The sequence below is a fragment of the Malaclemys terrapin genome, chromosome 1, assembly GCF_027887155.1.
Source record: "Malaclemys terrapin pileata isolate rMalTer1 chromosome 1, rMalTer1.hap1, whole genome shotgun sequence".
Taxonomy (NCBI): domain Eukaryota; kingdom Metazoa; phylum Chordata; order Testudines; family Emydidae; genus Malaclemys; species Malaclemys terrapin.
Genome location: NC_071505.1, coordinates 210,755,376 through 210,779,240, shown reverse-complemented (window position 1 = coordinate 210,779,240; position 23,865 = coordinate 210,755,376). Strand labels below are relative to the sequence as shown.

Here is a 23,865-nt window from a genome sequence, read left to right as displayed (position 1 = left end):
CTAATATTTTCCTTCCTCCTTTTTAGACTGTTCAGATAACTCCACCTCCAGTTGTAAAGCTAAGAAAGAAAAGACCTGTTGGAGCGTCACTGAATCCTTTCTCTGTACAGTCACCGGCCCATATGGTAAAGTTGCAGATCCAAATAAATATATATATAATTTTTTTTTTTTTGCTTATGACTTTTATGTTTTGAATAAGTAAGCTCCTGTTTTATTATTGGCTTCCTTAGTAAAAACAGAAGGTCTTTAATTTCCTTTTTGGTACTCTAATGCAGAGACGAAAATACACTTTTGTCTCTGCTTCCACACAATCTTTTTTGTAGTTGGGTGAGTGCATACTGTAGATTGTTATCACTTCACCATTCATACAGTGTTTTAGAGTTACATGACACTTTACTCATAGATATGTCATATGCACTAAAAAGCTTATGTAAACAAGTTATGACAAAAGGATATTGAGGGGTTTATTAAGGGAGAATGAATTTTTTAAAGGAATTTGGAGGAAAGGATGCTTGGCAGATGGGGCACAACGAAATAGGCATGAAGTGAGGTGGGAAAAGGAGATAAGGCAGAAAGATTGGAAAGAGCTTGTAAAAAGAGTGGAAAATGGAAAGATGTAAATAGGGGAAATATTATTTAGGAATGTGGGTGCATATACGGCCCTTCGGTTTTGCAGACGGTGCGGAACCAGTGGAAGCCTTCTGATAGGAGTAGAATGGTTTGAGAGGAGGCATGAAAGATGACTCTACCAGCAGCTTTTTTGGAGAGACTCACTGCTAAGAAGCAGGGAGACTGGAGGGTAGGCTATTGCTGTGTCATGAGCCTTGATATATGGGCAGTGGTTTTAGCAGTGGAGACTATGAGGTGAGGACAGAATTTTTATGTGAAAAGACTTAGTGAGAGCTGCAAGGAGAAGAGAAGAGTCAGAGACTGAGGCTCAGGACCTGGAAGTGGGACAGATAATGGAATTGTTGATGGAGAGATACAGAAGCAGGAAAGCTGAGAAGTTAATGTTTGAGGAGGGGAGTTTGGCAGCTGGGTATCCAAAAGATGTCAGGCAATAAGATACAAGACTGAGTGGAGAGGAAGCCCCTGGAATTTGAAAATCAGCTTGTGTAGTAGAAGTAGGATACTAACTGTGGGATAGATAAGATCACTGAGGGGGGAAAAGGAGGGGCCAGAAAAGAGAAACCGAGGAACAACAGCAGGGAAGAGGGTCAAAGGGATTTGGAGATGGCTGATAAATGTTCATGGGCATAGAAAGAGATGTAGCATACTGGGACAGTTTAGTGAGGGATACGATTGAAGGATACAAATGGTATAGAGGAGATAAATCCTATTTGCCATTAAAATACAAGAATGACAGTGCAATTGAAAAACAAATTAAAAACTGAAACATACTCTTATACCATGAATAATTAACTTGTGGATTTGTCACAAGAGATTATTGAGACTAAATTTAATAGGATTAAAAAATTATCCATATATCTAAATGAGGATCTGAACCCTGATGCTTCGGGGGTGATAGTCAACTACTAGCTGACATAAGTTAGGAAGAAACTTAGCCATCAGGCACGCTCTTCCATAATTGTCCATGCTACTATTTTCCTCTGAAGCATTTGATACTGTCCTTTGTCAGAATGCTGGATTAGATGCGCCACTGGTCTGATGGTCCTATAACAGCGGTTCTCAAACTTTTGTATTGGTGACCTCTTTTACACAGCAAGCCTCTGAGTGCGACCCCCCCCCCCCCGCCCCCATATACATTAAAAACACTTACAAAAAGTATTTAATGCTATTATAAATGCTGGAGGTGAAGCAGGGTTTGGAGGTGGAGGTTGACAGCTTGTGACCCCCCCCCCACATGTAATAACCTGAGGGGTCACCACCCCAAGTTTGAGAACCCCTGTCCTAGGGCTGGTCCACACTAACCCCCCATTTCGAACAAAGATATGCAACTTCAGCTACGTTATTCAAGTAGCTGAAGCCGAACTATCTTAGTTCGAACTTACCGCGGGTCCATACGCGGCAGGCAGGCTCCCCCGTCAACTCCGCGTACTCCTCTCGTGGAGCAGGAGTACCGGTGTTGACGGTGAGCACTTCTGGGATCGATTTATCACGTCTTGTCTAGACGCGATAAATCGATCCCAGAAGAGCGATTGCTTACCGCCAGACCCGGAGGTAAGTATAGATGTACCCTTAGAAGGAGCAATTGGAGGTTTTTAAGAGCTGTCCACAAGGTAGAATGAGAACCAGGAAGACGGTCTTGAAAACTAAGTGGAGGTGAGCAGGTAGTGACTAATGTTTTCAATAGGCAGATCTGGAAACATAAGTATAGAGAAGTGTCTATTTGGTTGAACTAGGAGGAGTCATTAGTACCAAAGGGTACGTCCAGACTACCCGCCGGATTGGCGGGTAGTGATCGATCTATCGGGGATCGATATATCGCGTCTCATCTAGACGCGATATATCGATCCCTGAACATGCTCCCGTCGACTCCAGAATTCCACTAGGGCGAGCGGCGGTAGCGGAGTCAACGGGGGAGCCGTGGCCGTTGATCCCGCTCCGTGAGGATGGGAGGTAAGTCAAAATAAGATACGCAACTTCAGCTACAGAAATAGTGTAGCTGAAGTCGACATATCTTACATCGACCCCACCTCCCCCAGTGTAGACCAGGCCTTAGTGGAGGTGGCTTCAGGAGAGTGCAGAAGCTGAATAAGAGAGGATGAGGTTGGAGAAGGTAACAGTTTAGGATTCTGGAGAGTAAAAAGGGGAATAGGCAACTTAGGAAGGCTTATTTAAGACAGGAATAATGATTGGCCAGCTGGGGTAGACAAGAGGTAAAAAGAAATAGAGAGAATAAATATTAACATTTTTTAAACTTTATTTTAGTTTACAATAGTTTATTTTGGTTTACAATAGATCAACTGCACAGACCTGTACTATTTAGTGGTTGACACTGGAGCCTTAGATAGAGCATTAGACTGGGACTTGGGAGACCAGGGTTCTATTCGTGACTAAGACCCTGGCCTGCTGTGACCGTGAGCAAAACACTTCATTTTCCTGTTCCTCAGTTTCCCCATGTGAACTAGATGATGACAGTAGTGAGGCCTTGCTCAATAAAGTGCATAGAACTATCACCAGTTATTGGAAGATCTCATGACTCCCCTCCCAGAACACCATTTTCAAGGTTAAAGGCAGGGGGGTAGGATGAGGTAGTTGCAGCTGTTCCAATGTTCTGTCTGAAGCTCTAGCTCTGAGTGGACCTTGTAGGCGGAAGAGAGGTTTTGGGAGCATGCAAAAGTGGAGTGAGAACATTTAGGGATTTTTTTTTCGAAGCAGCAAGCCTCTAAATGCTTTGAGTTTGTGCAAATGGGAACTTTTGAGAGGCTTATAACTCCGCTAAATGTAACTGAATAACAAAAGGGGCCTGTCCCCTTATCAACTTCTAAATCTCTGCTTCAGAACATAGGGAGGCTGGAACTCTTCAGTGAAATGGTTGGAAATCAATTTTAACATTAGGAAGACAACCTCTTTTTCCCCTAACCTAGCTATTGGAAATGAATGGTCTTTGCTGAAACTTTAAAAAGACGTATCAGCCGGAGGTAGAAAGAGCCTGTAAAACTTCAGTCCAAACAGTTAGTTTGGCAAAGTTATAAACAACTGAAAAATTACTTGGGCTGCCTTAACATGGGCAGGGCCCCATGTATCCTGTGATTGTGTTGCTGCAGAATTCATTCCTTTGCTACATAATAATGCTCCAGAATCGGACCTTTCATTTGAAAATTGTTGTTGCCTTTATGGTTTCACCGAGTACCCCCAAAATGTAAACAGTCTTAAATGATGCAGTGTCCTATGTCTGCATCTGTAGAGTACCTGAAACTCTTAGGACTGAGGGGTGTAGTGTAGCCTGTCCTATTAATCTCAATCAGGGCCCCCTGGAATTTGGATACTATGGTTACATAAACTGGCATTCATCAATTTGCTGCAGTTAGGCACACAACTGTATTTTTCCCCTGCCATACCATACCTACCACTTCCCTTACAATTATGAGGTAATTTGAGTACTGTGCGCACTCCCTGCATTGTTCCATGGAGCAAGTCAGAAGAGAATTGGGGGAGCGAGAATTTAACTTCCTGGCTGTACCAATGTATGCTGGCAAACTAGGCTGTCTGGGGAGCTAGAGAGAAGCTGTTGAAGCTGACAGCCAGCTGTCTTCTTGCCTGGCACAATGGGGAGAAGGAGGTTCTGAGGTCAGCTTCTTCGCTCCTGAGCTGAGGCCTGGGGAGAACAGCAAAAAACTCATGCCCAAAAATAATCAACAAATGCTGTCTATTAATATTTTCAACTGTGACCCATAGAACTGTCTGTTTTTTTGTTTGGTTTTTTTGGGTGTAGGTTTGGGAATAGAAATGGTAGAATAAATGTTGCCATGGAATTGAGGCGTTGTTGCTGAGAAATTTGATGTTGTGTTGAAGAGTGTGCAAAACCCTGACTGTAGGCCTTACTGCCAACTTCATTTATAACTAAACACTGTAATTCTCCTTTAAGGAAAATTAAAGTTTAATTTGTGCCTAAAATATTTTTTCAGGTAGTAACCCCTATAGTAAGGAAAGCTCCCACTACTGTCAAAAAGGAAGTTCTTTCTCCAACTACCGCTGATCCTAAGCATACCACTTATGCAGCAAAACCTGTTGCAGTCCATAAAGAGAATGGTGCTGAATATACAATAAAAACTGCAGAAAATGAAGAACTGGTGAAGGCAAAACCAGAGAAAGCTATTCAAGGTATTTTAAAAATTCTGGCAACGGAGATAGCAAATGTAGCATGTTCTAAAATATTTTAGTTACCATTGGGGCTAAGTGTGAAAATAGCTTAAAGTGATTCATATTAATGTTGTATACTGTGTGTATGTACTAGTATTATATAGTATATTGTATTAATGATTCAACCCCTTAGTTCTTTTTACAATGCTTACAGAAAATGATCAGGGCATGATGGATTTTGAGGATGGGGATTTTGATGAACCTATGGAAGCGGATATACCAGAGACTGCCGGGGCCCTGAAGAAAGAACAGAAACTAGAAAAGAAAGAGACACCGCAAGTGGATTCTGTGAAGGAAGATGCATCCTTTTTGTAAGGATCTGTGGTTGCAAAAAACCTTTTTTGCTGAAAGAAGTTATATTTATGACTTTATTATATTTGGACTTGATATTTACATATTTATTTTTCTCAAGGCATTGTTCTGATATTGCACTGTAGGGACTTGAAAAACTTGCATGTTGAAGGGAGTAAACTGGCTGACGGCTACTTAAGAAAAGGGATACTTCATGTTTCTGAGGACAGACAATTCCTGTCTGGGTAAACAGTGTAATGTTTTAGGTTAAGTGCTCAGTGTATATTGCACAGAGCTGGTGATGTAAAGTGGAAGTTTTAGACTGCACATCTTGGTGCTGATGAACAGAAATCAGGAATCACTAAAGATTTATATTCCCGCATACCTTATAATTGCCCAAAACATTAATGATAGTTAAAGCCAGTTTCCCGTGGCAAATAGTCATGCCATTGAAGTTCAAAATGCAAAAGTAATGATTTTAAGGTCCTTTTCTTATATAGGAAAGTTTTGAAGCTCTTTTTAAATACTGTTTCATGACTGAAAATTATGACAAGTCAAATCATGGTTTGAAGTGTACAAGGTGCTTCACAGAAACAAATAATGACTCTGTCCCACCCCAGATAGCTTACAGTCGAAGGTAGCCTTGCAAACTGATGGGATTATTCATGCTGTAAAGACTTGCATGTCTGGGGTCTGTCTAATAGTTTAAAGGAACTATTAATGCCTGTCTGTTGGATATATGAGAGCTATATTTGTGGGGGAAATAATGGAGTATTGCATGTTAGCTGGTTTCTTGTGACAGATCTTAAGTCATGTCTTCTCAAAAGTTATGGTTGTAGCGAACATACAACCTTACTCATCTGTTTTTCAATACTTGCAGAAGTTCTTTTCTCCCTGATATGTCCTGTTGGACCAGAATGGATAAGGATGAAACTGATTTAGTTGCCTCAGAAGTTCAAGTGGACCCCAGTTGCCTGCCACTAGTGAACGGGGAAGATGGTGATCAAGTCTTTAGGTTTTATTGGCTGGATGCTTACGAAGATCAGTATAGTCAACCAGGTATCTACACATTTAAAGACCGAAAGTAATTCTCTCGTTCCTTTCAATTTAATCTCGCCATGAAGGCAAGGATTTTCAAAGGAGCCCAAGGAAAGACTAGCTGCTCTCTATGCCTGTTGAAGTTCTCCCCTGGAAGCTGCTTTGTAACTTGTACAAAGTTACATATATTCCTCCCTCTATATGATATAACTACTTGACAAAATGAAAGTCTTGTCTATTATTTGTGGTCTGGTATAGTGTTAGGGGGGAAGGAAAAGGATTTTAGTGCTGTTAAATCTGGGGAATATGCTGACATTATTTGCCTCTGTGTGCTAGGAATGAGTTGATGTGTCTAACTTCTTGGCTAAGTGGTACAATAGTTAAATGCATTTTGCAGTTACACCTTTCTTAACTTGTGGTGCCAAGAGGTTAAATATGAGTCGGTCTCTTTGTATGCTGAGTGCATTGAAAAGCTTCCTGATGAGAGCAGCTAGTGATCACTGAAGCCGTGGTGAAATCAATGATTCTAATATAAAATAGCTACTCTTAAAGACCCTGTTATTGTTTTTTACTTCTATCTTGGCTTGTAAGTCAGTGGTAGCTGAATGGAACATAATTATGAAAGGATTTATTTTTCTTGCATGTTTTTCTTGCATAAGAATGTCCTTATTTTGACATTTCAAGGTTGAATAATAGACTGCACCTGGTTTCAATTAATAGTGCAAGGGGGGAAGTAAATTTTGACATTACTTTTTGTTTAACAGTTTCATTATTTTTATGGAAAATGGGCATAAACAATGTCAAATACATTGCTTGAAATGAAGCTGGACTGCAAGGTAAATAAGACTCTAAAATCATTTGTAACTTTGAAATACAATCTGTTTTCCTTCATGGTTCCCTTAAACTGTTTTATGGAGAGAATTGGAAGGCTGTACTCCTATCTTAAAAATTTGATGAAATAAATAATAAAATAAAACAATAGGTGTCCATCTAGTGCTCTGGTCACCTGTCCCATAGCTTAAAAAGCTAAGAATAAACCAGGAACTACTCCTAAATATCTCAGCCTTAGCCCACACCCTTATTAAAGGCTTAATGAAGGAGGTGAGGGAGAAAGAGAACCTGGGCTCTGGTAGACCAAGGGAGCAAGTCATGAAATTGAAGACCTCCCAAAAATTGTTTATATTGAAGGAGCTCCAGCTCAAACACCTCTGATCTCAGTAATGGCAGTATGTTGTAGGAGGAGAGAGAAATCTCCAGTAACCAAGTCCAAAATTATGAAGCAATTTTTCTTATAGGTTAACACTAGGCTTATCGGAATGTGATTTTTATTTTTTAATAATTTTGGGTGGGTAATGTTTGTTTTGAAGCATTTTTTAACATTTTTATCAATGTAGATTTTCATGGTTGTGGGAGATTATGGGAAGAGGTTCAGATGATAGCAGGGAGTCAGACAATGACTGAATGACCGTACATCTTGAGATTCAAAAAGTGAAGGCTTTATAGCTGTTAAAACAAATTGTCAACATCACATTGTGGATATATGTAAAGTAATGTACATTGGAAAAATAACCCCAACCATACATACAATACGATGGGGGGGCTAATTTAGCTACAACTAATCAGGAACGATCTTGGAGTCCTCATGGATAGTTCTCTGAAGACGTCCATGCAGTGTGCAGCAGCAGTCAAAAAAGCAGACAGGATGTTAGGAATCATTAGGGGGATAGAGAACAAGACAGAGAATATCTTATTGCCCTTTTATAAATCCATGGTACGCCCACATCTTGAATACTGCGTACAGATGTGGTCTCCTTTTCTCAAAAAAGATATACTGGCATTGGAAAAGGTTCAGAGAGGGGCAACTAAAATGGTTAGGGGGTTGGAACGGGTCCCATATGAGAAGAGATTAAAGAGGCTAGGACTTTTCAGCTTGGAAAAGAGGAGACTAAGGGGGGATATGAGAGAGGTTTAAAAAATCATGAGTGATGTGGAGAAAGTGAATAAGGAAAAGTTATTTACTTGTTCCCATAATATAAGAACTAGGGGTCACCAAATGAAATTAATGGGTGGCAGGTTTAAAACAAATAAAAGGAAGTTCTTCTTTACGCAGCGCACAGTCAGCTTGTGGAACTCCTTGCCTGAGGAGGTTGTGAAGGCTAGGACTATAACAGGGTTTAAAAGAACTAGATAAATTCATGGAGGTTAAATCCATTAATGGCTATTAGCCAGGATGGGTAAGGAATGGTGTCCCTAGCCTCTGTTTGTCAGAGGGTGGAGATGGATGGCAGAAGAGAGATTACTTGATCGTTACCTGTTAGGTTCACTCCCTTTGGGGCAGCTGGCACTAGCCACTGTCAGTAGACAGGATACTGGGCTGGATGGACCTTTGGTCTGACCCAGTATGGCCGTTCTTATGTTCTTAAAACAAATTGTTGACATCACATGTCAGGCTATACAGAGTAAACATCCTTGTTCTTGAGCAGCAATTTTCTTAATTTTTCCTGTCTGTAAATTTCTACCATCATCAATAGAAATATTTGTGTGTGTGTGTGGTGGTGGTGGGGGGGGGGTGAAATCAACATTTACCAATAAAAATAAAATCCTTCCAAGCCTAGTTAAAACCAAACTCCTGAATTCTACCCAGAAGCTGATTGAAAGGTAACAGCACTGGTTTAATGTGCTCCCATCTTACAAGTCCACTTAAGTGGACTGCAGCATTCTGTGCTAGCTTCAGCTTTCAAATGTTTCCAAGGTGTAATCCCATGTAGCGTGCATTATAGCTGGTTTGTTGTACCTTTAATCTTGCGGTGATGCAGATGTGGATAATTGTGGCAAGGTCCACAATGAAAAGAAAAGATTGGTGAAAAAGCTGTCTTGGCTACACCGTTTACCTGGACATCCAGGAGCACCCTGAATTTAACAGCATCCCCAAGTTGTCAACCTGTACTGTTGCACTCCCTTTGTGAGGGGCACTGATGTAAGTTCCACCAAAGTCCAGTTGCTTCCCCTAACCTCACCATTCTCTCTCTATTACCTCGATGGAGTCACAACCAGCTAGCTGTCGTCCAAGACCTAAGTTTTCTAGGCACTAGGAAACGCATCCCATTGCTCCAGCAGAGTCAAATGTGATGGGGATGTAGAGCTGGGTACCATCAGCATACTGAATGCAATGAACTCTCCTCACTAACCCTCCTAGTGGCCCCATATACTCACTGAACAAGACAGGTGACAAGCACCTTGCAGGAGAGCCCTTGGGGCAAGGGAATTATTTCATTGACCATGAGTTGCAGGAAAGATTGTTGTACTTGTGGGGTCTTGTTTTTTGTGTGTGCTATTCTTTTGAGCAGTGAATTGTCAAATATAAAACTTTCTGGATTTTACTACGGGAATTATTGCTGCGAAAATTCGTAAGTTTGGGACTTGAAGCTGATAAATCTATTTAGTGAAATTTTCAGTGGATTGCAAAAGGCCTTCCACCAACTTAATTGGGTACAAAGGAGTCTTAACCTTGGAGAACTGAGTAAGGAAAAAACTTCATTGTCTTGGTTACCATCTAACACCCCTCCATCTGGAAGGTTCGAACCTTTTATTAATTGACACCACACGTATTTCAGCATTTTCTTTCTTCACCTACTTTTTCTTTAGGGGGAATGAGAAGCTGTAAGAATAGAACTCTGAGAACAGAAGATAGTGGTGTGATGCCATCTTCTGTGCTTGACATTGCTTGGTTACCACAGTTTTGGAGGTGGATGGTTAAGGACCACATAAGTACTAGGTTTATAAAGTGATTGCTTAGATATTTGTAGAGCACTGTCTGTCAGTAGATGGAACTGTCAGGGAATACAAATTGGAAATTACTTTGGTCCTGTGGGTGAATTAATCTTTCTTCACTTATACTTTAAAGTGGCAGCTTTTCTGCTAGCAGCATCTTTGAGAATTTTTCGTTCCCTAATATCTAGTCTTTTCTTCCTTTCTCAGGTGTGGTATTTCTGTTTGGTAAAGTGTGGATTGAATCAGCAGAGACCTATGTCAGCTGTTGTGTGACAGTGAAAAATATTGAGAGAATTATCTATCTACTGCCACGTGAGATGGTAGGCCTGAATTTCAGTGGGCTGCTGATGGGAAGCTATTGAAGTAAAATGCCTTCTGACTTGCTTACATGGAAAAAACAAGCTGTGCTGATTGTTGCATATGTGATATTCATCATGCTGAGTAGAATATCCTTGATTTTCAAGCTATAATGAGGTGGCTAGGAAAAGGACAGTTCCTTTACCTGAAACTAATGGTGGCAGTTTTCTTGGGTGATCTCCTGCTTACCATGTTAAGTTTCCAAGTCCTCTGTTTTAAGTAACATTTCATAAATTTTACATTTTGTGAACTCCTTTACTTTGTATCAGAGGGGTAGTCGTGTTAGTCTGAATCTGTAAAAAGCAACAGAGGGTCCTTCAGATGTATCTGAAGAAGTGAGGTTCTTACCCACGAAAGCTTACCCACGAAAGCTTATGCTCCCAATACTTCCTTTAGTCTTAAAGGTGCCACAGGACCCTCTGTCCTTTATTTTGGTGCCATAATATTCCTTGGCTACAAGCTTTGATTGTATGTCAGTTTACCCATTAAAATAACCCTAAATTTTGCTGACTTGTTAATGTTTGTTGTCACAATCTGTAAATAAAATAATTTGATTTTACTCTCTTTAAAGCAAATGGACCTAACTTCTGGTAAAGAGACAGAGAATCCTGTGACTATGATGAACATCTACCAAGAATTTAATGACCAGATTGCTGTAAAATACAAGATCATGAAGTTCAGATCCAAGGTTTGTCTCTTTTGTACATCCCACTCAATCCCTTCCTATTTTTCTGTTTTTGGAGGGCAGAAAACTTTCAGTGGATAGCCATGCTGGTTGGTGTATGGGTGGAAAAGGCAAAGTTATAACTTGCATGTATGTGTATGTTTTCCTGTAACAGTGACAATCTGAATCTTTCTCAACTCAAGAATAAGTGAAACAGAGTTTGGAGATGGGCCTAGTATAGAACAGAATTTTAACCCCAAAGCTAATATGATTAATGGCAGAATATTGATAAAAGGTCAGCATCATCATCTCTGTGTGAGAAGTCAGCTTTCTTTGAGATCTAAGGCTGTGTCCTGACTTTTCTTACTAGGACTTGTTACATTCAAAACAGTTTTCAAATATGGTTATGACCAAACAGTTTGTATACGTGCCATCATGATTATAAATGTCAAACCTTGCTAAAATCCTGCCAGCAGATTAGTTAATAGTACAGTTTTAGCCAACACAACTTTGGGTATCAATTTTGTTTCTATATTGTGAACCCCAAACCACTAATGGACCTGGTTCAAGGTCTTCCTTCTTCCCCCTGTCTCTGCCACATATACTAGAAGTCAGTGTACTACATTTATGTAGCACTTCCAGTTTACTGTAATGCACTTTTTTGCCCAAAGCTTGCTGAGGGATACACACAACATGGCTTCACTTACTAGAATAGAGAAAGTGTACATGCCCAGGTGAGCTAGCAACTAAACTGCAGTCCTTCTGTGATGCTAACAGTACTGATTCCTGGACTGCCAATATTCATTTCTCTTAAACATCCTAATTTTTGTAATGAATATTGAGCATAAGGGGGAAAAACCACCTGTGTCCCTCTGGATAGGGCACTGGGCTAGGACTTGAAATTTGGTTCTTTGATTTTTCTTCCATTGACCTGCAGTGACATTGTACAAATTGCTTCACCTTGTTGCTTATTTTTTCCCTTCCACTTTTTATCTGTTGTTTTTCTCTTTAGATTTTAAGCTCTCTGGGGGCAGGAACTGTTTTTTATATGACTGTACAATGCCTAGCACATTAGGGGGTCCTGATCTTGGCTGGACCTTCTAGACACTACGTACTGTAAACCATTAATAAGACAGATAACGTTCCCTTTTTGTGGGAATTAGGATGCCATCTTGAGATTTAAACTGTTCATTGGATCCCTAGTTGTGCTTGACATTTGTGATTCCACTACGTATTTGGGCCACTCTACAAGCAGTTAAGAGAATGGTGAAGCGGAAAAGATTGCTCTATTGGAAAATAGAGGCAGACACGGTGTGGGATAGAGAATAGGTATCTGAGGAATCTGTTCATAAAGGTACAGTTCTGCAAAGCAAAATATGCAGAAATTGTGCTAGCAAGGGCATCACAAATTTGGACTGAAGTGCATTACTAGAGCTGTGTTGGGAAGCTTATTCAATCACTTCACAAGCACTCATTAACTTTTCTTTCCCTTTTCCCTCTTTAATATGTGTGGATAAAATGCAAGTGTCTCTTTGCAGTCCAGACTTGGATGAAGATGAGTACAACACTAGCATCATGTTTCTTCAATTAAGTGCTCAGATAGCTCTTCCTACTTTCTTGGAGTATCAAGTTGAGAGTTCACAAAGAATTACAGTGTAACTTTGGGATTAGTTTTGATTTTCTGGGATTAGTGATCAGTGCTGTCATTAAACCCTTGTGTAAAATGTTTGACAAGAGGTTTGAAAGGCAGAGGAAAACAGAGGAAGAATGAATAAAAACACAGGTGTGTAAAATGAGGGGAAAATCAAAATATTGATGGACAACTCTAAATGTTCTAAAGCATGATGGAAATGCAAGTGCTTCCCAAATGCCTCCCAAATAGCAAGTTCACCCAATAAATATCATACATCTGTGCAGCAATATGTAATCTAGTGCAATATTTTCAGCCTTCAATAGTGGACAGATTGCATGCTTCTTTGGCGCCTTCCAGCAACACATATTTCATCTGTTTCAGATTTTCTTATGATCAAAATAATTCTGACAAGTTTACCTTTGAATTTTTTTCACTGTTTCTACTTGGATGTTCTTATTATAATGTACTTGTACTTGTAAATGGGAGATGTAGGTGGGTAGTTTTAAGATTGGGTATAAAGCAGGGATATGCTAGCTCACTGCTCAGGAAGAGAAATCTGAAGAACCCTGAAGTTGAGAAAATAACTAAAGTTTAATGAAGTGGGCTTCAATAACAATGACTTGAAAGCATGCTTTGGATTGTCCTTTGAAAAGGTGCTGAAGGATCAGAAGAACTTTTAAAAAACAAAAAACAAACAAAAAAAAACCTTGTGCACGTGCAGAGTGACAGTTAAAAGATGATACAGGAGAGATAACAGATTAAAATAAAGATACAACTGCAGGTTGAGATTATAGATGTTGAAAGTGGGGTAAGCCACAGTGCAAAACCCTCTTTTATATAGGTGCAGTGTGTCTACACTGGGTGTTGCACTGGGTGTTTACCCCAGTACAAATCTTGTCAGATAGACAGGCCTGTATTTCAATATGATGATAATGATGATAGCTTTATTCATTGCATAGCAAGATATCAAACAAAGGCCTTCTGTGTGAAGACCAAATACTGATCTGAGAGAGAGAACAAACAAATGTTGTATCGTACTGTTCAGATGGGAATTTGCTACCAGGTCTGAATTGACTTTTCTCTGTATATTAAGACTAGCTAGATGGGGAAGGATAGGGGGAATGGTCTCCTATAAAGCTTTGAATACTATATAAGCATACTTTAGCTAATCATAGTTCCTGCATTGTCAAAAAAGGATGGGAAAAATTTGATACCTTTTAATCACAAAACTGCATATCATATGAACTTTTTTTTTTTTAAAAGAACATGCCTTTTATTGAGGCATTAATACTTCAGTATTAAAACATGCCTGGCCTGTTCTTTATCTTTCAATAAACAAAGCTAAGTAGTAAAAGGCTTGCTTTCTAGTTTGCCAATTCTTTGAAATTCTCCTCCCTCAAGTTGCCTTTGATTTCAATGGGAGCTGCAGGATCAGGCCCTAAGACACAAATACAGCTTTCCTTGAGGTCGATTTTAAAATTGTAAATTAGCTTCTCCAAAGCCAGTAGGCTTAAACAGTTACTTACTTTTTTTGAAAAAAAGATTGGCTCTAAAATTTTGTCCTGTAGCTTTAATGTATATATTCAGTTCATCCGTTAACAGGGCTATTTTTGAAATATTTGGAAGAAGTTTTCATTAATTATTTCCTCCATTATAATCAATTTATTTTGAAAAAGGCATTGGCATCTGAAGTCAACTTGCTATAAAATTAATCTGCTTTGTTTTCATGTGCAAAGTGCATAGCTACAGTGGCTACGTGGATTTCTGGTTTGTGGGAAAATTTGGTTTTGTTCCAGTTCAGAGTAAAAATTGAAATTTCCCAGAAACTGGAAATTCCATAAGTTTCCTTTTTGAAAACACTGACACATGATATTTCTGAAACAAAATATGCTCTTGGACACCCCAACAGCTGCTGACTGAAATTGATGTGATTAGCAGTAGCAAAACTGACAAGATTCTCTGAAGAGCAGCGGTGAAGCTGACCAGAATCCTGTAAATTTCAGTTGATAGCTGGCAGGGCTTGCACTTTTGCAGCAGCGCTGCTCAAAAACCTCTTCTTACAAAATGATTGAAAATACTTAAGTGAAAATATTGCTACATACCAAGCTGATGTGACCCGCTCAATAGAACTACATCTAATCCACGACCTGATGATGATTTATATTGGAACAAAGGGAAGATCACTTCAATCAAGGAAGTTTTGAAACTTAACGGCTAATCATTGCTCCTCCATGTCTAATTTCTGAAAGAACACTTAATGGGCAGATAGCATTTTTACGGCTCTTTACACTTCACTGTAGTTATGAACAGAGGCTCACATGCTCTCTTTTACTCCATAGTCAGGTTAAATCCACAAGAAGTGGTTTGAACCTATGTCTTTAAAAAAGACAAGACAGTAGTGGAGTCCTGGTCTATGACTAGAGCCAGTAGGACCTATGGCAATACAAATCACACGTGCCACAAGTGACTCTTCACCATCTGTTTGCATAATGGGTGCAATGTGCTGTTCTCCAGCTGGTGCAATAGCACAGGATAGCCACGCAAATCCGGAATCCTTAGTCTCCAGGAAATTTTAACATAGTTCTGAACAGTAAGGCTGTGTCTACACTGCGCAGCTTACAATGGCGCAGCTGTGCCACTATAGCCGTGCCGTTGTAAGGCAGGCAGTGTAGCCACTCTTTGTCGCCAGGAGAGAGCTCTCCTGATGACAAAATAAAACCACTCCCAATGAGGGACAGTAGCTTCGTCGGCTTAGTCTACACTGGTGCTTTTCGTCTTTAAAACTTTTGTAGTTTAGGGGTATTTCCCTCCCCCCCCCCCCCCCCCCTCTCCCCCCCACTCCTGAGTGACACAAGTTTTTTTTTTTTTTTTTTAACGATAAAAGTGCAGTGTGGACACGGACTAAGTGTGGTTGGAGCCTGTTTAGCATCGCTAGTAACTTATGAACATGATGTTAGAGACCTACTTGTCCAATAGCAAAGGGAGGCTAAGCTTTATAGCTGCTGTAAGGAGAGTAATGAGATCAGATGAATGAGCATTTGCATCACGTTTGGTTTTTATTCCTTTTTTTCTCTTATTGGAAAGAATGAATGTTCAGTATACTGATATTTAAAGAAAAATCTTAGCACCTAATACATAGTATTTAAAATGTTTTTATTTTGCATAGAAAGTTGAAAAGAATTATGCTTTTGAGATCCCGGATGTTCCAGCAAAGTCTGACTACCTAGAAGTTAGGTACTCGGTGAGTAAAACTAATCTGATGAGAGGCCACATCGCTGGAATAGTTCTATTGAACTTAATCTTATTTACATAAGTACATATAATAACAGAATTTTGTCCTTAACTTATGGCTACACCCACTTTGCAACATGTAAACTAGTTGCTTTTTATTTTTAAAATTTGTCTTTTGGAGCTTATTTAACTTGATGGGTTTTTGTTTGTTTGTTTTCCTTATATCATTGATGTGCTGGCCAGTCCCTGCTGTAGCTAGTTAATTACAATGAAACTGAAAGTGAATAGCAAATTAAAACATTTTAAATCCGTATATCCTAGATCTACTAAAGCTTTCAATTTATCTCGGTTTTAGCTGCACTCCCCAAAAAATAAAACACGAAGAAATTAAAACTAAAATCTCATTCATCAATGTTAATGATGGAGGTATTTATTATGGAAGTATTTATTCCTGATTAGTCAGGCTTTCTTTTTTATTTTTTTGTTTACTTTTGTGCCCTTTGGCCTCAGTTAAACAATGTATTTAAATGTGTGTAACTTTAAACACCCAGGTGAGACTGTTCTCAGCCTAAAATCAGGCATATGCTTAAGTGCCTTGTGATAGTGAAACTTACTATACACAAATGTCCTATTTGTATTCCTCTTTTATGAGGCTCCAGGGCAAGAGAAACTTTCTTTAGAAATGAGGGAAATACAGTAACAGACACACAAGTTCCCAGCAGGACTCTGGGACAGGGATAGTAACAACTAATTTTAATCATTTTAAAAAAAATTGACTAGGTTTCAAATTGACAGTATTCCCTTCTAAATATCTTTTGTTAATTGCTGATAAGGGGACATTACAGGCACCAACTTAATGCGTTCAGCCACTTTGCAGGGATTAAGGTCATATCTGAAGGGTAAAGTAAATGCATGTTAGCTGCCCAAAATGCTGCTTTAGCACTTCAGGAGCATTCCAATCTTATCAGTCTGCAAACAGTGGATGTAGCTGGAAAGCTGTCAGATGCATAAAACAATATAATTAACTTCCAGTATTTATTTAAGCAGTTTCTATATTAAAAATGTTGAGTTATGTGGGTCATGGCTGATACCAACATACTCTTATTTCCCCTATGCACGCAGATTTTGGCGTGTATCTTTTTGGATCAATTTCCTGGCTTGTGTGTAGGCTTGCAGATTTCCATTTTTTTTTTTTTTTAAATAATTTCCACAGATAATGTGGGTTTATTTTTAAGCATTTTTTTTTCTTTTTTTTTCTATTTAAATTTTCACAGTTGGGGAAAATTTGAAGAGGAGGCAGGACAATTTTTTTTAATTACAGTAGACATTGAGTTTCAAAAAGTTAAGCTTTATAAAGCTTTTAGGGGGGAGGGATAGCTCAGTGGTTTGAGCATTAGCCTGCTAAACCCAGGGTTGTGAGCTCAATCCTTGAGGGGGATTGAGCCACTTAGGGATCTGGGGCAAAATCAGTACTTGGTCCTGCTAGTGAAGGAAGGGGGCTGGACTCAATGACCTTTCAAGGTCCCTTCCAGTTCTAGGAGATGGGATATCTCCATTTTAAAAAAAAAAAAAAAAAAATTCATGAAAACACAAATTGTCAACATCATATGTCAAAATATACAGAGTAAATATCTTTAAATCAGCAAATCATACCTGTTTTTACTTTTCATTCACTAGTTTGTAACAAGCCTTATTCAAAATTCAGTGGATTCTGACTCAAGTTCTCAAGCAGCATTTTTCTTACTTTGCATTTCTGTACATTTCAGTTATTATTGATGGGAATACCTTTTCATTGGTTTGTGTAAGTTTGGAGAAATAGATGCTTGCAGATATTTACTGGTAAAAATGGAATTAGTCAAAACCTACTTATGTAGAGTTTTGTTAAAACAATAGTCTGTATTATAGCAACCCAAAAAGTATTCTTCTGATGTGATGGAGTTTCACCCCTGTAAAACTGGCCCATTTCAGATATGGTTTAGTTTGTTTATACTGCTGCTTGAGCATAATATGTTGACATGCCTTTTTTTTTTTTTTTTTTTTTTTTAATACAATGACTTACCCCTTTCTTTTGATTATGTCAGGCTGAATTCCCCCGGCTTCCTCAAGATTTGAAAGGAGAGACATTTTCTCATGTGTTTGGAACGAACACTTCTAGCCTGGAACTTCTCTTGATGAGTAGGAAGATCAAAGGACCAAGCTGGCTGGAAATAAAAAATCCACGTATGAGGATTTGCATGTCAAATACTTAATAGATTGCTGAAAAATAAATTTGGAAGGGAATGGTAGATGAGTTGATCAGTTCTATCTTGTCAAATGTTTTAGATTAGAAGTCCTTGAGGGCAGTATTAGGAGAAGTGATGTTTTTAGATTTCACAAACAGGACCTATTAGAAAGCCGTTTATTCTGAGAGGCAAGCAAGGTTTGCCTATTTGGTCTATTTTCACTGTTGACCACTCTTGAGCTGATTTCCTTCTTTGCTTCCTTCACCCTTCCCCCCCCCCCCCCCCCAATTCTGTACTCTCTGTTTTGTGCTCTTTGTGACTTGATCCTTCAGAATGTCATTTTTTATACAAAAAGGTATAGCCTGTGGGCAACGGCACCACAGTAGTAAGGTGACTGGGCTTCTTGTGATACCCCCTTAAAGAGGAGTGGGAAAGAAAAACTTGATTTGATTCTGTGACCGAATTTCTAAATGGTTCTGAGTGTCAGTTTAGCTCCAATAATGCCACAATGTAAAATGTTACAGGAATTTAGGCAATCGCCATGCTTGGCTTAAAGACAGTGTTTGATCATAAGTGTTTAATTTTAACTTTACTCTGACTTCTGGAACTGTTTCTGGATAATACCCAGTACAAATTACTCCATCAATAGTTTACACAAAATGACATGGTTGGAAACACCCCGTGAGCTTTCAACTTCGGTCATTGTTTGAGTGTTTGTCTATGGGGATCCCACTCTGTGTGCAAGTGCACCTAATATACATTCAGAATCTTTGAATATTAGTGTCTCTGGAGCCATGCCTGCTCCCTCCATGTCTTCATGCTTCCAGCAACCCCAGGGCATAAAGGGCAGAGCAGCTGCAACCATCTCTTAGTTCCCTCTTACCAGCTGTGGCAGTGAGATGGAACCAGGCATTCTGCCTGCTGCCCCTTAGTCTATTCTCCAAATCTATCCTTATCTAGCTTATTAGGGTTAATTCCTTAAATATCTCCCCCGTTTTCTTTAATTTTTTTCTTTACGTTTATACTTTATTTTTAAAAAAAACTTATTTTCTCTCAGCACTTTGTGCCACAACCACTTAAAATAGCAGTTTCAAATCCTGCCCACCTTGTGACTGGCTTATTCCCCATCCAGACAGTTTGCTTTTGTCTTGGTGAGAGCCTTCTGCCTAATTGATGCTCCATCTGCCAGTTGTCCCTTCTCCAGAACAAGAAAATCGAGAGAGGCTAAAATTATGTCTTATAGAGCAGCCTGTGAGGGGCATTTCAGACCCACAAGAATGGGCCTGGAGCTCCAAGATGGGACTTTCCACCTCTTAGTCTGTGTGCTCCCATGACATCCAGGATGCAACGGCAAAGGTTGGTATCCATAAGAAGTCAAATCTGGGACCCACTGGCCATAAAGACATGGTAGCCAAAGACAAGCTCAGCACTGTTAGCTGCTGCAGCAACAAAGACAAGTACTGCCTCTTCCACACTGAGGTAAGATCAGAGCATTGGATCAAACATGGTACCTGGTACTGATCTTACTTCCTTGAGAAAGGAAAAGTTAGGAGGCCTCAAGGAGAGCTATTTCCTTTACACTCAGTTCTTTGGAGGAGAGTGAAGTCCTCTTGTACTAAAGGGGCAAGTGACACTGATTCAACTTTCTTCTTGGCACTGAAGGGCTCTGAGGCTTCTCTGGTCCCTACATCTGATACAGATTATTTTAAACCAAAAATTGAAATACTGACACTGTCAACTGAGGAACTAACTGTTGTTCTGGTTATTGCATTATTGGTGATGGAAGTTCTCTTTTTTCCCATACCATTTTTTCTACTGAGTGTGCATCATCTGGCACTGATTCAAATGGCTAAGCTCCTGGTACAGACCTTGCCTGAGAGATCAGCACTGCAGATAGAGGAGACCTTTTCCTGACCATACTTTCTTCCCCATCCAATGCTGCTGGGAGCCTTCACGTCATCACTCTCCAAGACCAGGAGATGATTCATTCCTCCAGACCAGAATCCCTCATTTCAGAGCCCCAGCTTACCCACCATGTGGATGGCAGTCAACTGTATCCTAACTAACCTGGTTATAACCATATGCATACAACTTTCCACTATGCCTATTTAGGCTTACTAGGGTGCTTTTAGAAGTGGGTCTCCTTCCCGATTGTTGCACAGATGTAGGTCTCATTCTCCGGCGGCCTCAGTTTCAAGACCTCCCATGGAAGTTCTCAGGGATGGGAGTGGATAAAGAGGAGTTAGGTCCTGAACCTCTGGTCCAGTATCCTTCAACTTCTCCCACAGACCCATCATCATCATGTCCTGAAAAGGCAGACTCTTTTGCCCTCATATCAGCTCCAGATGATTTCAGAACTTTTCAAGAGTTGGTATCTTGAATTGTTGATACCTTGGAGATTGAGACATCAGTGATTGTGGGAAAGGCCCATCAATTATTTGCTTTCCTCCTCTTTTGGGCAGTTTAGCAAGGCCTATAAATGAAGGCCTTTTGGAGCCAGCTAAAGATATCAGGGCCCTGATATCCTCGCCCAACTGCAAAGCAAGTGGGGGGAAAAAAAGATATTAAGTTTCATAGAGGGGCTTTCGAACCATTCTGTATACCTCTGACCCCGGTGTCTTTGGTAGTTCCTGTGGCATAGGAGAAAGCTAGGCAGCCTGGCCTACCACATGCCACTTCTGAAGATAAGTCTCTAGAAAGCTTGATCTCATTTGAAGGCAAGCTTATGCCTGCACTTTGCTCCAACTACTCATAGCAATTACTTAGCATTGTTCACTAAGTATGACTTTTTGGCATGGGACCAGGTTATCTTCCTCTGTGAACAAGCTTCCTCCAGAAGCTAAGGAGGAATTAAAGTCTGTAATCTTTGAATGGTAACTGGTGGCAAAATCATCTCTACAAGTGGCTATGGATGTTTTTGATACTGCAGCTTGATCTGTGGCTTATGGCAGCTACAGTGGAGAGGCTTTATGGCTTGAAGTGTCAAGCATCACAAAGGAGATACATAACCCCTTAAAGGAATGGCAGACTTATTTTGCAGTTGAACCGATGAAGTCTTGCATTCCTTGAAAGACTCCAAAGCCACATTGACATCTGAACAACTTGCATATCAGAGCCATGGTTTAAATACCAGAGATTTCAATCTGAGTCCACCTATTCTCAACAATGGCCTCCTGATTAACCTCTGAGGATGAAACCCATGTGTACTCAAAGGAGGCCACCTGCTGCAGTCACCAGCCACTGTGACTTCATTGAAACAGCATGTTTGACAAAAAGGTTAAGAGTCATAACCTAGCCAGACTAGAACCATCCCTGAACCCTATCTTTGAATGCCATCTTTTCCTATTTTGTCATGTTTGGACTGGAATAGCCAACAATAAATGGGTACTAGAAGTCCTCTTCTATAGGTACATTATACAATTCCAGTCTGTGCCTCCTCTCCCCCATCCATCTGCGGTGACCCTTCTTCTGAAAATCAACTGAAAGAATTAGCGGCCTCCCTGCTTCTCCTCAGAGGCATAGAGGAGGTGGAATTTAAAAAAAAAAAAAGCCTGATGTTTCCTTACTGTGAAGAAAAAATGGGATCTTTGTCCTATCCTTGGCTTGAGAGAACTGAACAAATTCCTGAGATTCAGAATGGTAATGTCAGCCTCCATCATCCTTTGCTTGCAGGCTTAAGACTGTGTTGTGGCTGTCTACCTTCAAGACACATGATTCCATATTGCAATCCAACCAGCCCATAGGATATATCTGCAATTCACAGGAGGGTCCAATCGTTATCAATACAAGGTACTGCTGTTCAGCCTCTGTACAGCACTGAGCGTCCTCCCAAAATATTTAGCTCACTTTTTAAGGAAACAAGGCATATGTCTGTCCATATCTAGATAATTGGCTGATTGGTGGCAGGTACCATCAGAATGTTGTTACAACTCTGAACTTTGTCCTCCACCTGTTTAGAGAGCTGGACCTTATCACAAACTACAACGAATCATCACTCAGCCCATTGCAGACAATAGAGTACAAATCGGCAAAGGCATGCTTTCTAGAAGAGAAGTTTCTGTCTATCTAGACAGTCTTTTCCAACATTAAGATAAATCAATCACTCACAGTAAGAACCTGTCTCCAACTGTAAGACTGCATCAGCTTTCACTTATGTGATGCCGCTAGCCATCACCTATGTGTGTTACATCCAATATCAGCCAGTCCCGTATCAACCTGTGGAACATCAAATGGACGTATTTGTTGAAGTTGTAGCTCATGTATTTGGTGATTTCTAAATTCATGGACAGATGCTCAGAATCTTCAAAAAGGGGGCCCTCACCTACAAAGGCATTGATTACACACTCCTTAGGAACTGGTTGAGGTGCTTATCTGGACCATGTTCAGATACATGGGATATGGTCCCAGAAGGAGATGAGTCTCCTCATTAATGTCCTAGAATTCCAAGCAATCAGATTAGTTTGCAAAGCATTGCTCCTGGCTTTAAAGAATTTCACTGTACAGATCAATTTATGATGTAAACCAGCAGGGAAGTGCCCATCCTTTGTCCTTGTGCCAAGAAGCAATCCGATTATGGACATGGTATAATGGACAATTGCTCTTCATCTTTCGGGAGCCAACAACAATTTAGCGGATTTTCTCCAGCAGACAATCTATCACCTGTCATGAATGGCCTCAGCAGAGCTCCCTTCTCAGACCAATATTTCAGCAGTGGGGAAATCCCATTATAAGCTTAGTCACCATCCAAGAGAACACAAAGCGTATGTCCACACTCCTAGCCCGGGTGGACAGACTCTCAGTAGTGGAGCTCAAGTTAGTGCCCTAAAAATAGCAGTGCGGATGTTGGTGCTTAGGCTTGCAGCTCAAGGTCTTAAGCCTGGATGGTTGGGTGGGTTTGAGAGCCTGAGCTGCAATGTCCACACTACTATTTTTAGCATGATAGCCCATGCCCTGCTTGCATGAGTCTCTCTCTACCTGGGCTGGGACTTGCTCCCAGCTGCAGTGTAGACACTCCCAAAGTGCCCAGTCTTCTTTGTTTCAAAGGGGGTCAGAGCCCAGGATCCATGCAAGACACCTTTCTCATATGGCGCAATCGAAGTCTCCATCTCTCTAATATCCAGGATTATATGGAAAGTCCGAATGCAGCAGATCCTGATAGTTCCTTGTTGGCTGAGGCATTTTTGGCTAATGGGTCACTTCCAAATGTCAACTCAGCCTCCAATAGCAATTCCAAACTGTTCAGAAATAATGTCACCGAACAAAGGTCACATTGAACCCGGACTTGAACTTGTTGCACTTGACAGCTTGAACGTTGGCTTGTTAAGTGCCACTGACCGAGACTGTTTGTTCTATGTACAAGAAATCCTATGGTGAAGCAGGAGTCCCTAGTGAGTAATGAAAAATCTGCTCCTCGGAGGTGAAAAGATTTTCTTTTTGGGCAGCCCAGCGCAGCCTTGATCTGTTGGAGGTTCCTGTTACCAAGATCCTTGATTATATCATCCATCTACATTTTTCTGGATTCTCATTCAGTTCAGTTACAGTCCCACCTTGCAGCAATTCCGGCATGCCACCCACCCTGAGTCATGTTAGTTTTTTTTTCCTACACTACTGCATCCAGATTTTTAAGAGTTGCTTCCCACTGATTTATGGAGCCACCTCCCGAGTGGGATCATCATAATGTCCTTTGAGGCCTCCCTTTGAATCCTCTTCTGAATATACTATACCACCTTACTCTCAAGACAGCTTTTTATCATCCCCACTACACCAGACAGAAGAGTCAGTGAACTCCAAAGTCTCATGGCCAACCCTTCTTGCACAGCATTCCACGAAGA

General features: G+C 40.3%; 1 protein-coding gene across 2 annotated transcripts in view; it reads left to right on the top strand.

Annotated features, from left to right (window-relative positions):
* Window positions 1-23,865, top strand: part of POLA1 (DNA polymerase alpha 1, catalytic subunit) — a 332,559-nt gene that overhangs the window by 24,938 nt on the left and 283,756 nt on the right. For both annotated transcript variants that reach the window (XM_054005937.1, XM_054005938.1), the window contains exons 7-14: window positions 27-125; window positions 4,593-4,788; window positions 4,982-5,138; window positions 5,999-6,177; window positions 10,135-10,247; window positions 10,856-10,972; window positions 15,748-15,822; window positions 17,894-18,032. In XM_054005937.1, coding sequence (XP_053861912.1) covers window positions 27-125; window positions 4,593-4,788; window positions 4,982-5,138; window positions 5,999-6,177; window positions 10,135-10,247; window positions 10,856-10,972; window positions 15,748-15,822; window positions 17,894-18,032 — 1,075 coding nt within the window. The remainder of the gene's footprint in view (window positions 1-26; window positions 126-4,592; window positions 4,789-4,981; window positions 5,139-5,998; window positions 6,178-10,134; window positions 10,248-10,855; window positions 10,973-15,747; window positions 15,823-17,893; window positions 18,033-23,865) is intronic.